General features: G+C 39.3%; 1 protein-coding gene across 1 annotated transcript in view; it reads right to left on the bottom strand.

Annotated features, from left to right (window-relative positions):
• The window catches only part of LOC144754831 (testican-2-like), a 131972-nt gene that overhangs the window by 93665 nt on the left and 25206 nt on the right, over positions 1-13101 (bottom strand). The window contains exon 5 of the mRNA XM_078643074.1: positions 7988-8098. Coding sequence (XP_078499200.1) covers positions 7988-8098 — 111 coding nt within the window. The remainder of the gene's footprint in view (positions 1-7987; positions 8099-13101) is intronic.

A 13101-nucleotide genomic window follows, 5' to 3' on the forward strand; every position in this document is an offset into this window, starting at 1 on the left:
TTATAGTGTAATAGGGTTGGAAGTAATTTAATTATAAAACAGGAAATATTAATTTGTCTTTATTAGTATTTATAATTAATTTATTATTAATACATTATTAATTGGTTATTCATTTGTATTAATTAATTATTTGATAATTACATTAATTTTGTTTTTTTAGAAGCATGGTGTGGGTTTATAGGGGAATAGGGTGGGAAGTAATTTAATTATAATAAAGTAATTATTATTATTTATCTATTAGTACTTATAACTACTGTATCATTAATTAATTTTTAATTCATTATTTATTTTTAATAATTATTTAATTGATAAGTATGTTAATGTTAACCCTCTGCTATCCAACACTTTCCCTACTGTTGCACTCACTGGAGTGGGATTAGCTATTTGTATTCCTACGCTATCCAACACTTTCTCTACTGTTGCACACACTGGAGTGGCAATAGTTATTTTTATTCCTATGCTATCCAACACTTTCCCTACTGTTGCACTCTCTGGAGTGGGAATAGTTATTTTTACCCCTACGCTATCCAACACTTTCCCTACTGTTGCACTCTCTGGAGAGGGAATAGTAAATGTTACCCCTACGCTATCCATCACTTTCCCTACTGTTGCACTCTCTGGAGTGGGAATAGTAATTTTACCCCAAGACTATTCAACTCTTTCCCTACTTTTGCACTGTCTGGAGTGAGAATAGTAATTTTTACCCCTACTTTATCGATCACTTTCCCTACTGTTGCTCTCACTGGAGTGGGAATAGTGATTTTTACCCCTTCGCTATCCAACACTTTCCTTACTGTTGAACTCTCTGGAGTGGGAATAGTAATTTTTACCCCTACGCTATCCAACACTTTCCCTAGTGTTGTTCTCACTGGAGTCGGAATAGTAATTTTTACCCCTATGCTATCTAACACTTTCCCTGCTGTTGCACTCTCTAGAATAGGAATAGAAATGTATCCCCTCCACTAACCAATATTTTCTCTATTGTTTTAGTTAATGTAGTGTAAAATGTATTTTAAAAAGATTTTTAAAAGTTAATATTTTAATTTGTTATATATGTTTGTGTTTTTAATTTATATTATTGATCTATGTGTATATATATATGTATTTATAATTGGTAATGTTTAAGTTATTAAAATAATTATTTATAAATATTATTTTGTATATATATTATATTTTATACATTCATATGTTTAATTAATTTTACATTATATGTATTACTTATATTTTTAAACATTTTCTAATAATTGTAACTGTTTTTCAATTATATGTATTATTTATTTTATTTTAAATTATCTTTAAACAATAAAAAAACTATATTTTTAAAAATGATATTTTTAACAACAATATTTGTTTCCGATATTTTTGTACTTACCATTATGTAGATAGGCCTTCGATATTCTGGACATCGATATTTTTGCGTTAATATTTTTGTACCTCGATATTCCTACTGTCGATATTCTGTCAGTGATCCCCTGTCGATAAGCTGCCAGAAAAAAGGACTGCTGCGCTGCTGAAGGACTGCCACTCTACTATACTCCTGCTGTTCTGAGCTGATCTGCTGCCTGCTGCTCTCTTGCTTAGGTGAGATGGACTGGACCGGCATCTCTTGACCCCAGAACCCAGAGTGACTCCAAGGGCTAGTTGGCTGGCCTCATGATCTGAAGTCTCATGGACATTACAGGCTTCAAAGCCCTGCACCTGGACTATTCTATCTGTGGGTCTACCCTGACAAGTGGTGTCACCCCAGTCCTGGACCCTTGGAAGTGGGCCTAAGGGGAACTGGAGCTTCTTCTCTGCTGAGCGGTGCATCCCTGTGCAGAACCGACGCACCTTCTTGGCTGAGTAGTGCATCTCGGAGCAGAACCAATGCATCATCGCTGTAGTGTAATTTTGACCCATTGCAAGATACTCACATGGTCGATGTAACCCGCACCTTGGGACCGATGCATCACTTTCAGAACAGCCACTACGCAATGCTTTCCCTGGTGCAGCTCCTCGCATTTCTTGTCGACGGCAGCTTCAACGACGATGATGAAGCTCTGCATCGCAGCTTCACTGCTCATCGGAATCGACGCATCACCTCAGCTGAGAATTGCATCCCCAACACTGGACTTCACATCGCAAGACCCGTTGATGGAATTCTTGAAGTTGAGGTAACAGGACCTCGCACCGCAGCCTCGCTGGACATCAGAACCAATGCATCATCTCTGCTGTGTGATACATCTTCGACGCAGATCGACGCAATGCTCCGCAACCAGGATTTAAAGTACTCTGTTCAGCTGGCATAACTGGCTCCCTCTTGCTGGCCAGCACTCCATCGTGGTCAGCCTGAACTTGTGACTTTGTCCCAGTCCGGCCCAACCAGATATACCCAATAGTGCTTTGTGCTTGTTGGCGATATCTTTTTCTATAAAGTGTAAAAATCAATAGCTCTAGTTCTACTGAGTGAATTGTTGTTGTTTTAGTTTTGGTTTATTTAATAAAATCAGAGTTATTTTCTAACCCGGTGCAGAATCATTTTGTGTGGTGCTTTCACTGTTCTACTGTGTGCTGTGTTCCATAAATACTTTACACACTGCCTTAAGTCTGCAAGCTACCAGAGGGTGAGTACAGGTTCATTTAGGGATTGCCTGTCTCTTACCTTGACTACGATGGTAGTTGCTGCTTGACCAGGGCTCCTACCCCAGTCAACTAGTAACCCAATAACTAACAACTGCCTATTGGTCTTCCTGTACTAAAATTTCTTTTAGGTTCTTAATCTCAGTCTATGCCTCTGTATTACGCTTAGGTGGATCTGACACTCATGATTAGGCAAGACATGAACAAATCTACTATACTGCTACTAGAACAGACTGCCAAATTAAAATTGTTTTGGGGTTCCTTGCCTGACAGCTCAATAGCTATAATATGAAGCTCAGCCAGTCAGGACAAATTCTACTTTGAAGAAACTCAAGAAACTCCAGAAGCTCATGATTTAATAAGGTTAGATAAAGGTGACATGTCAATAATAAAAGACATGCACCCGTCATCCATGTTGGGAAATCAAGTCAAATATTTTATTTTTCAGAGCTCTCACAATTTTAACTACCCATTACTCACATAAGGGAAAATGCTCATCTTTACGTTTCCATAGAAGCTACCCAGTATTACCACTTTATGATAATAACGCTGTTCCTTCTCTTCAAGAGGAAGAAAGTATCCCAAGTATTTTCAAGAATCTTGCTAATTCTACCTAAATCCAAACAGTAAGAATGTCTTAAGGCACCCAAAATGCGACCCATAGAGGCTGATGTAGATCTGCAAACCAAATATGATAACCATCTTCTTAAAGGGCTTCAGAGTAGAAAGTGAATGTAATTAGACCTAGTTCCAGGTTGTAGGCTTTCTTCTTGATCATATGTGCATTAGTAAAGTTGATGCATCCAATATGTCACCCTTTTCTCTGGTACAATTACGAAGTCAGCGCTCCTAAGGGTTCAGAGGATTAGGAGATGGCAAGTTCTTAGTCTTTTTTGTCTCTTTCAACCAAGGCCATGCTTAAAACCATCTTCAAAGAAGTCAGAGCTATTAATGGCATACAGTTGCAAAATTGAAGCAAAGATAACTTCATTAGAGGTCACCCTGAAAAAGCATCCTAACAGTATTCAATAATACATGAGAACTATACTGGAGAAATGCGTGGACTTAGAGAACAGTTCTTGTTGATTAAATATGTGAATTGGAGTGATTCCTCAAGGGAAGCAGAGGGAGGTGAAAAAGCAATCTGACTCCATGGTTACAGACCTTATCATACAATACCTGCTTGATAAAAGTCAAGGGGGCATATTAGCAAGGAACCTCGTTAAAATTATCGGCGTTTTATCTGCAGGAAACTGCCGATAAGACGGCAATAATGGGCTTGCTAATATGCGTTATAGAATTCCTATAGAATCCCAGGTTACATGTCCTGCACATCTAACCTGGGATTCTATACGAAACGGCGATAATTTTAACGAGGTTCCTTGCTAATATGCCCCAAGATTCTTTTGTGGGGTGGAGATTTTAACTTGCCAGAATACAAAAAGTTCCATCTTTCATGAACAACCAGGAAGCCTACTTGAACTGTTATTATCTATTTTCAAAACTTTAAGCTCAAGGAAACAATTCTGTGCTGCCAGTGCGTGACTTTTTATATGGCATGTACCGGTGGCACAAGGGGCTTGTAAATAAGCCCATCTGGCTGTTGCCAGGACTAAGCACTAAAATACAACCAAGAAGACTTTCACTCTTTCTGTGTTCCCTTATCTATCGTGGGAAACTGCAATATGTCAGAACGAAAGAAGGACATTCATTCACGCGCTCCATGTCCTTCCCACTCCTGTCTTGCTAGTGGAAGGTTCAACCCTGAAAATGAATTGGCAGTGTTTTTTCAGCTTTTTTTCTAAAGCTACGCAATCAAACATTTTCTTACACAAAAAAGAAACAGACTGGGGTGAAGGGTAGGAAAGGAAACATAGAGGGGACACTATGTCTGAAGAGGGTAGATGAAGAGGATTGGGGGAAGGGTTTGGGGAAAAACATTTTGAATGCTATAAGAAACATTCCTTGTCTTACTTTTTCTTCTCTTATCTCTCCCTCTTTTTAATGGCTAAAGTGCAAAAAATAGCAATCCTCAATGTAACAGGTCTCAATGCTCATTGCAAGCAAACATGGGTGAAAGATGAGCTATTACATTTAAAGCCCCATATTACTTGTCTTCAAGAAACCAGAATTTTATATGCAGATCAATTTATTCTCTCGCCTAGGGTGACAATCCTTATTTGTAATCAAACAATTGTCTTCTTGTAAATGTTTAGCAATTCTAGTCTTCAATACACAGCTTAGGGTTGTTTCAAGCATGGTGAAATAGGGTGGCTGTTGGGTAGGTCTCTGTATCAAAGCCACCTCTTTGCAATTTTACTTATGTTCTTTGTATGAGCTGGATACTGACTCCCTAGAAATTTAATAACAGCTATTGCTTAAATTAAATGGGTTAATTGGCCCATTTATACCATCAACTGACTTTAATTGCTCCTTTTGCTTGAAGAAGATCGAATGACTCAAATTGCTCATGCAATAATTGTGTTGATATATGGGTTGGACCTAATCAATCAATGGAGCTAAAATATCCATATGAAAAGACACATACTTTTACCCCAGGGCATTCACAGTACTCAAGTATTGATTAGTTCTTGGTGAGTAGGCAAATGGTTATAATGTCAGAGGTCAATTGTATAAAAAGAAGTTCAATGGATGCATTCCTAAGTCAGGACATGAACAACATTTGTATATAAAATCACTTAGGCAACTGATGACAATATGGGCAAACAAATATATAAACACAAATCCAGATCAAAATCTATATTGGAAACGATTTATTAGTATAAAAAAATTGAAATGCAAAGGCATAATCAATATACATTAAATAATTACATGATCCAAAAAGGTACCTTTTTGGATCATAATAATTATTTAATGCATACACAAATTCTAGCTGCCATTTCAGGTATGTTGAGAGCAAGGGGACAGCTGATCTACACTATGCATGGCATGACATTGTCCAACATCCTTTCCCCCTTCATGGAAATGTCCCTATTTGAAATATACCACAGCTACCACAGTTTGTTTGATGCCCAGGGGTTCTTTCTGGCTTCAATCATATTTAGAATTGCTCCATCAGCTATCATGAGGAAATCTGGAACTCCTTTTAGGAATTTATCAATACATTTGGGATTCACCGACATGATTTTTTTAAAGAGCAGCTGAATCTTGATTCTCTTACAAAAATATTTTGACCTTACCCAATGCTGCTGCCTTGCTTATGTTTGCTATACTATAATTCTCCACAATTCAAAATGTCTGTGTATTATGAGGTGTCTTTTAATGAGTTAGAAGATTAGCATATTTGGTTGACCGTCAAATGGTCTGAGTGGCTGTGTACCGCAATTACTCAAAGTCTGTTTGCTGTTTCACTCACAAAGGTCTTTCGAATTTCCATATTGCCGAAACTCATTCTCCATCAGAATAAAATACAATATGATTTTTCTGTCACTGCAGAAAAGTTCACCAAGTGGTACCCAAGCTCAGGCCCTGCAGAAACTTGCTCCTGGAGTCAGTGGTGCATAGCTGTCCACATTCATATGTCCGTAGTGTATTTACACTGAATCCACATTGGAAAGACTTTTTTTGTAAAATGCTTAAAGTTGTAAGCTTCTAAAGAGATTTTACTCCAACATAAATTATGATGGGAATCATCAGCATCTTCCGTTCGTTGGCCAATTTTAAACACACTTACTTATCGTTTGCCAGTGTTGAGATCCCTACCATACTGATATAAAAAATTGGGTTGGAGGTCCTAGACTTCTATTACTTTAATGGAAGTATTTACCAGAGAAACAATCACAGGTGTTTCAGTTTTATTTAGGTCAAATTTAAACTGAAACAGTTCTTAAAGCCAACATCAATCTACATAGTGGAGGAGGGCGGGTTTAATTTATCACTGTAATTGAATGATGCACACTGTACTGGATCTTTGTTAATTTTAGATTTTGTCTTAAAATGTGTAGCAAATATTATGGAAGGAATTGAAATGCATCTGGTACAATGAACAAATGAAATACTTAATTAGTTTATTGATTCAATCATTTGTTTACAATTTCAAGTATTTTCTTCTATTGTTATTCAGTTTTTAGTATATCTAGTTCTTGCCTCATGTAATATTTAAATATGCTCAATAAAAAGCAGAAAGGAAAGTCTTCTTCTTTAGTTCAGGATGAGCTCCATAAACTCCACCCTAATATGACTGTCTTACAACCGCATAATTGCGAACATAGTGAGTTGTGACACTATTTTGTTTCGTCTACTTTATTTAAGGCCGTATGAATGAATACGTTTATTTGCATAAGTTAACTAAAACCATTGCAATACCAATTAAAAAGGAAAAGAAAAAAACATTTTATTTTGGAATAAAAGAGTTAATAAAATACAGCACTTAAGTGCCAGTAATTGACTCAGATCTTGTGTTCAAATGTGGATTTCACTGTAGCACTGTGGACCCTCCTGAGTGAGATTATCGCCACCGAGAGTGTTCGGGGCTCTAGGGCTGCTTTTGATGTCTGCACTTCTCTCCATCCCTACTGCTCCTTAAGCCCCCTTCCTGCCCTGCTTTGCATATAATGTATTTTAACTGGTATGATTGTTGGGAAATATGAAGCTCACATTACCCCATTCTTACTGACCGAGCTACGCCCCTGACACAAAACGCATCCAACATAGTAAATAAATAAAAAATCACAGCACCAAACATTGGCACATCACAAAACCCACCCTAAAACAATAGGCCATTGCCATTGTGCTCTGTCGTTGTTATGCATTGATGTGTTTCACTAGTCCAGGCAAAGTCTAAATAGGAATTCTTGTTTAGACTTTGCCTGGACTCGTGATTGATCCAGATATCTCTACCATGGCCAAACTTCCTTACAGATCAGGATCTTTTAATATACACACGGTTACTTTCATAAATATCTCGGTTTCTCCATCGTAAGGGTGACTGCCCTTAGGAGCCCTGATGAAGTTCTCCCAGACAAAACAAAACGTGTTGGCTGGAATCTAATGTCTTGAAATAGCATGATCAATGAAGAATTTTCAAACTCTTACTTTCGCTCTCTGGACTTTGTCACTCTGTGCACACCCACTATTTGTTTTACAAGGATCTGAAACACAGAGGCATCACTGGACGGTTGATGCCAGGGCTGGTTGCGCGGGACTTTTGTACATGTTGAAACTGGTGTGAGGTGCAGAAACTTTAGTCAACCGTCTTTCTCCTCTTTTACTAGAAAATCTTCAGCCTCTGTAGTTTTAAAGTAATGTACGGGCATGAAGGTGAATGTGTTTCTGTAGATGTACTGGTGACAAGGGTGCATTGTGTGTAAAATATACATGTGATCTATTTCGGAGCAGGTTACGTTACCTTTAATAGGGGTTCCAGAGCTGTTCTGCTTGGCGTTCTCATGGAGAAGTTGGAACCAATCTCGAAGGCGGTCTCCCAGGTCTGCCAGATCCTGCCCAGTACAGGTTTCCACTGGACAAAAAGAAAAAAGAGAGATTCAATTACCCAGATACTTTAGTGAAGGAGCATTAAGTGGGCGTGAAACAATATAAGAGAAAAAATAATGCTTGACAAAAAATATCAATATGCGAAGAATTTGCAAAAACATTTTTACATTTTAAAAAGTTGTCAAGAAAAGAGTATTGTGTTTTTATGTATGAGGGCGATGGACATAATTACAGAGATCTTCTATGAAGTCTACAGTCGGTGCTGCCGCTAGACACTGAGAAAAAACTTAACAGATGCTAGAGGAGCCGACGAAGAAGAAGAAAGAGGGAGATATTGTGTTGTTATCCAGGATTCTCAGTTGGAGCAAAGTGTGAAGCAGACCACATTATAAGATGCCAAGTTTAAGGGGAAGGAATGCTTTAAAGAAAACACGCAACATATGGGTAAACCAGTAGGGAGACGTAGCATGGGGAAGAATGATGACTGATGGGAACGCATGAACTGTACCCGTGGAACCATGCACCCATGACGCAAAGCATGACATCACGTCTAATGAATAGACTGTAATCTTACAAAAAGCCATTCACTATGACCGATCTGTAATGATGGAAAATACATAGAAACAAGTATGGTAATTCAGCATCTTGCGTAGGAATTTCGTTCTAGGCCACCAAAAATCTTGCATTGGTATGGGAGGGTGTTACTGCATAAAAACAATAATTTCAGGAGTGGATTCAGCACCCCACCATTGCTGAGCAACTTGCACTCAGATACTATGTGGAAAGGTTGACTTCTGGGGATGACCAACGTTAAGAGTTAGGAACCTGTTTATGGAATAAACGTGATTCTCTCCACAAATGTCTCTATCAATACACAAGAACAGCCCTCAGCGGTGAGCATGACCCGCTGCTTGTTCTCAGGCAGACAAGACGTCGAGGGCTGGACCATCACAGTTTTTCAATGGTCTCCACATGCTTCACCACACACACTCAATGCACAGTCAATTTGTGCGCTGGGAGCCAATAAAAACCATCTAGAGTCTAATTAGAACCGCATTCCTTATTCTGTAGGAACCGATACAAACTACAACTTGATGATACAATGCTATTAAACGAATAACCTAGCAACGTATATGCACACGATCCACCACCTTAAATTCCTTTTAGTCAAACCAATCAATAATTAGGAGACACACAATTGTAATTGAACCACTGTTGTATAGCTTTGTCTATGTAAAAAAGTCTTAAAAGAGCAATATGCAGCCGCGGCCAGTCCCTAAGGGTGGAGGGGCCAGGCCTGCACACCTTTTCGAAAAAAGCAGTGTCCGTCAGCAAATGCCAGCCTCACATACATTCTTTATTTTCAGGTCAAGCAGTCAGGAGCTAGACTTGTGCTAAATGTACAGGCTCTGGGCTGCCTGAACTGAACTTTGCTGGGATGAGGGGGAAACAGCATTTACAGCGCTGTCATTACATTGCTGTACCATTACAACGCGGTCGTTACAATGACCGCGTTGTTAGTACGCAATGCATTTACTTCGCAAGTCATTACAACAACTTGCACTAGGCAGCGCTAAGGTATTGGAACTGAATTCCAACACCTTCCCTACTGTTGCGCAAACTGGAGTAGGAATAGTAATTGATATTATTCCTAAAACCAGCGCGCCCCCTAATGCAAGTCGTTGTAATGACTTGCGATGTAAAACATTGCATACTAACAACACGATTGTTGTAACAACCGCGTTGTAAAAGCACTCGATGTAATACATAGCGTTGCAATGTACCATATTCGGCTGAGGAAGTCACAGCTCCTGTGGGCTTGACCTCCTAAGCTTGACGAAGGTCCTCGAGTCATCCCCCTCGTGATGAGGGGGAGCGTAAGTGATAGCCTCCTACCTGGGTGCTTCAGTTTTAAGCCCTGAAGTGCCAAGGGTCGAGTGTCTATCACTGACACCACTTCACAGAGTAGGTGTTGTCAGCAGTCTCTCTTACCCCATCCTATTCTGTGACACGGTAGGGACTACTGCCTCCCCTCATTAATTGACCTGGCATCAGCCAATGAGGGGATGCAGCTGTCCTAACCCTCCTGGCACCTCAGAGGCTTTCCACCCCAAGAGCTGCAGCAGGTAAGTATTGTGTTTTTATTGACTGGTGCAAACATGCGTGTGTGTATGAATGTGTGTATTTATGAGTGAGTGTACATGAATACATAGGTGTAAGTGAGTGTGGGCCACTGCACCCCTCTAATTTGCACTTCCCCGCCGCCACTGGCATTATGTAGGGTAAAATAAGTACGGCATTCTAAGATGAACCTACACAGACCATAAAATATGAAGGAATGTGCGGCAACATATTTCATAAAAAAGGATCATAATATAGAACATAGCTAAAACCAAGCATCACCATTGGGGGAACTTAAGTAACTGAAGGTACTAAATTCTAAGAACATGGTTCTCATGGTTCTAATTCTAATTGTGTGTTTATTGTTTGTCACTGGGAATTATGAATGTTCTTTCACCATATTTGACGATATGTAGCCCACTTTAAATAATGAATAGGGCCCCTCTGAGAGCACTTCAAATATTACTGAAAATTGGATCTTAAAATTAACACGAGATTTTCATTTATCCAGGTGGTTAGAACTAAAAAACTCACTTGTTCATATTCATCTGTGTTATGATGTGGCTGCCTGTCAAAGCTATCAAGTTACAAAACAAATGCACAAATGATTATGTTTTTCAATAGCGTCTGCTGATTACATTGCTTTGTTATGTTATTATTATTCTGTTATTCGGTGCAAAGTTCTCTCACTGAAACCAGATAATCAGCTACTGTGTATGAACCATGGTCTGTAATGATTCTGAACACCAAATTTGCTTGTGCGTGGGTTTCAGGCCTGACGAATGTTTTCCCACTCTTGTTTCTCAAGTTAGCTCAGTTACAAACCCCCCTCTGAGTCTTCCCCACTCTTTGCAGCTGTGAGCACTTTCACTCACAGGTGCCCTCTCTTTGAAGCTGTCGCCTCACTCCTGGCAATAAGCTAATATTACTCCCTAGAAGCGAGGCCAGAATCCTATTTTCCAGTGGGTCTCCACACACCTGGGCGCCTCTCTTGACAGCCTCAAAATAGCTGTTCACATTCCTATCTTTGTGACCCTCCTCCTTGTCCAAAGGTGGATATGCCCCTTCATGTTTTGCTGAGACCTACGCCTCAAGCTATTCCTGTCAGAATGCAATGTTCTGGCCAGGGCTGTTGCTTTCCTTTGTTACTGTTTTTGCTCCATCTTTCCCTTTCTACTTGCCTCTTTAAGCTTGGATGTAACTCATCTAGGTCTTCTTATTGAGATTTTTATGTTTTCATATCAGGTTAGCATAAAGCATTTTCTATACCTTTAATCCTGTACCCAATGCAAAAAAAATACTCTTAAAAGAAATTAAAACAGTCCTATAGGAAGGCAGCAGAGAAAATAAGTTGAATATTATCTTACAGGAAATTAAATAAAATATAAGAGGTTGAAGTGTTTTGTATGGAGTTTGAGAAATTCTTCAAATCTTCAGGGCTAGCACTTGCTACCCGATCCCACTTTTCCCAATTGAAGGAGGCTCCCATAGACAATGGGCCCGATTCATAAAGGTAAAGTGAGATGAAGTCTAACTTTACGACTTTCGGCATTTACAAAGGGCATTTACTAATCCTAAATGCCCTTTGTGAATACCGAAAGTCGTAAAGTTAGACTTTCGCCTCACTTTACCTTGTGAATCGGCCCCTTGTTTTTAAGTCCACCCTACCCTTTACCACCCAGGACACTGGTATTTTTCAAGGTTGAGAACAGCTTCCTCTGTTATCAGGCATAATCTTCTGCATCTTGTACAAAACAGCCACAGATGCAAACAGACTTTTCAGGTACTACCTGGATGCCTTTAGCCCATTGAATATATTGGAGGCTAGCTCAACCAGCCCTGAAGAATACAGCAGAAGCAGACATCTAAGAAGGACCTGGAGACATTTTGTCCACTTCTTGAGCAAGCAGGAATTCTTCATTGGAGCAAAAAACAGGGAATTCCTCTTCTCTTCAGTTCCAGTGCCACATTGGAAAGGGCCAAGTAGTTTTTTTAAACAATAAATATATTAGCTGTTCGTGGTGAGACTTCCCACTCTCAGTTTTTTCAGCAGTCTGATGCATTTCCTTTCCTTTGAATATGTTCTGTGCCAGCAAGGCTATCCTATAATTCATTTAATCCAAAACCCAACAAGGCAGTTTTACACGTCAACTGTGGGGTTCCTATTGACCAACTCTACCTTCTTGCCCTAACAGTTCCTTCAAAGGAAAACATCCCCACTGACCCGCCACTGTTGTATCTGGTGACAGTGAGGGTGAGAGGAACCCTGTTCTATATATACAATGTCCTACAAAGATGTACTGTAAACAGTGCCACACCCATCAGCTGTTGGGAACGCCCCCTCTCCCTTCCTGTCTATTGATAGTCAGTTGCATGAGGTTTAAAGAAGTTATGTTCCAGACTGAAACATGAATGCATTTTCAATGCACCCATCTGATTTCTGATACAATATATTTCATGTTCGCAAACTGGTAGGTTCTCAATTAAATTTCACTACAGTTCTTTTTAGCCCAGAGTATCAGTACACTGCAAAATTTGGTTTGATGGCACCTTCTGATCAAATGTGACCAAATGTTGATGTATGCGTGTTTTACAAATTGGGGAAATGTCCTGAAGAATGCTGCTGTGAAAAACTGAATCTAAAATGAAGTTATATTTTAGGTGTAGTGTTTAAAAATATTTTCTTTGCTACTACACATCATGATTGTCCTCTGGGCAATTGTGTAAAGGATTTGGCCACAGAGCTTATCAGAGTGACAGTTGGCCATTTGGATTAAAAAGGCTGATCCATTTAAACACAGCACATACGGAAGGGCCTGTTTAGTAGGTCACCAACAGAGGTCAAACACCAGCTGATCGGAGCAAACAAATGAAGGTAATGTTGAAAATAAGTGGTTCCCTTACATG

The sequence above is a fragment of the Lissotriton helveticus genome, chromosome 5_1, assembly GCF_964261635.1.
Source record: "Lissotriton helveticus chromosome 5_1, aLisHel1.1, whole genome shotgun sequence".
Lineage (NCBI taxonomy): Eukaryota > Metazoa > Chordata > Amphibia > Caudata > Salamandridae > Lissotriton > Lissotriton helveticus.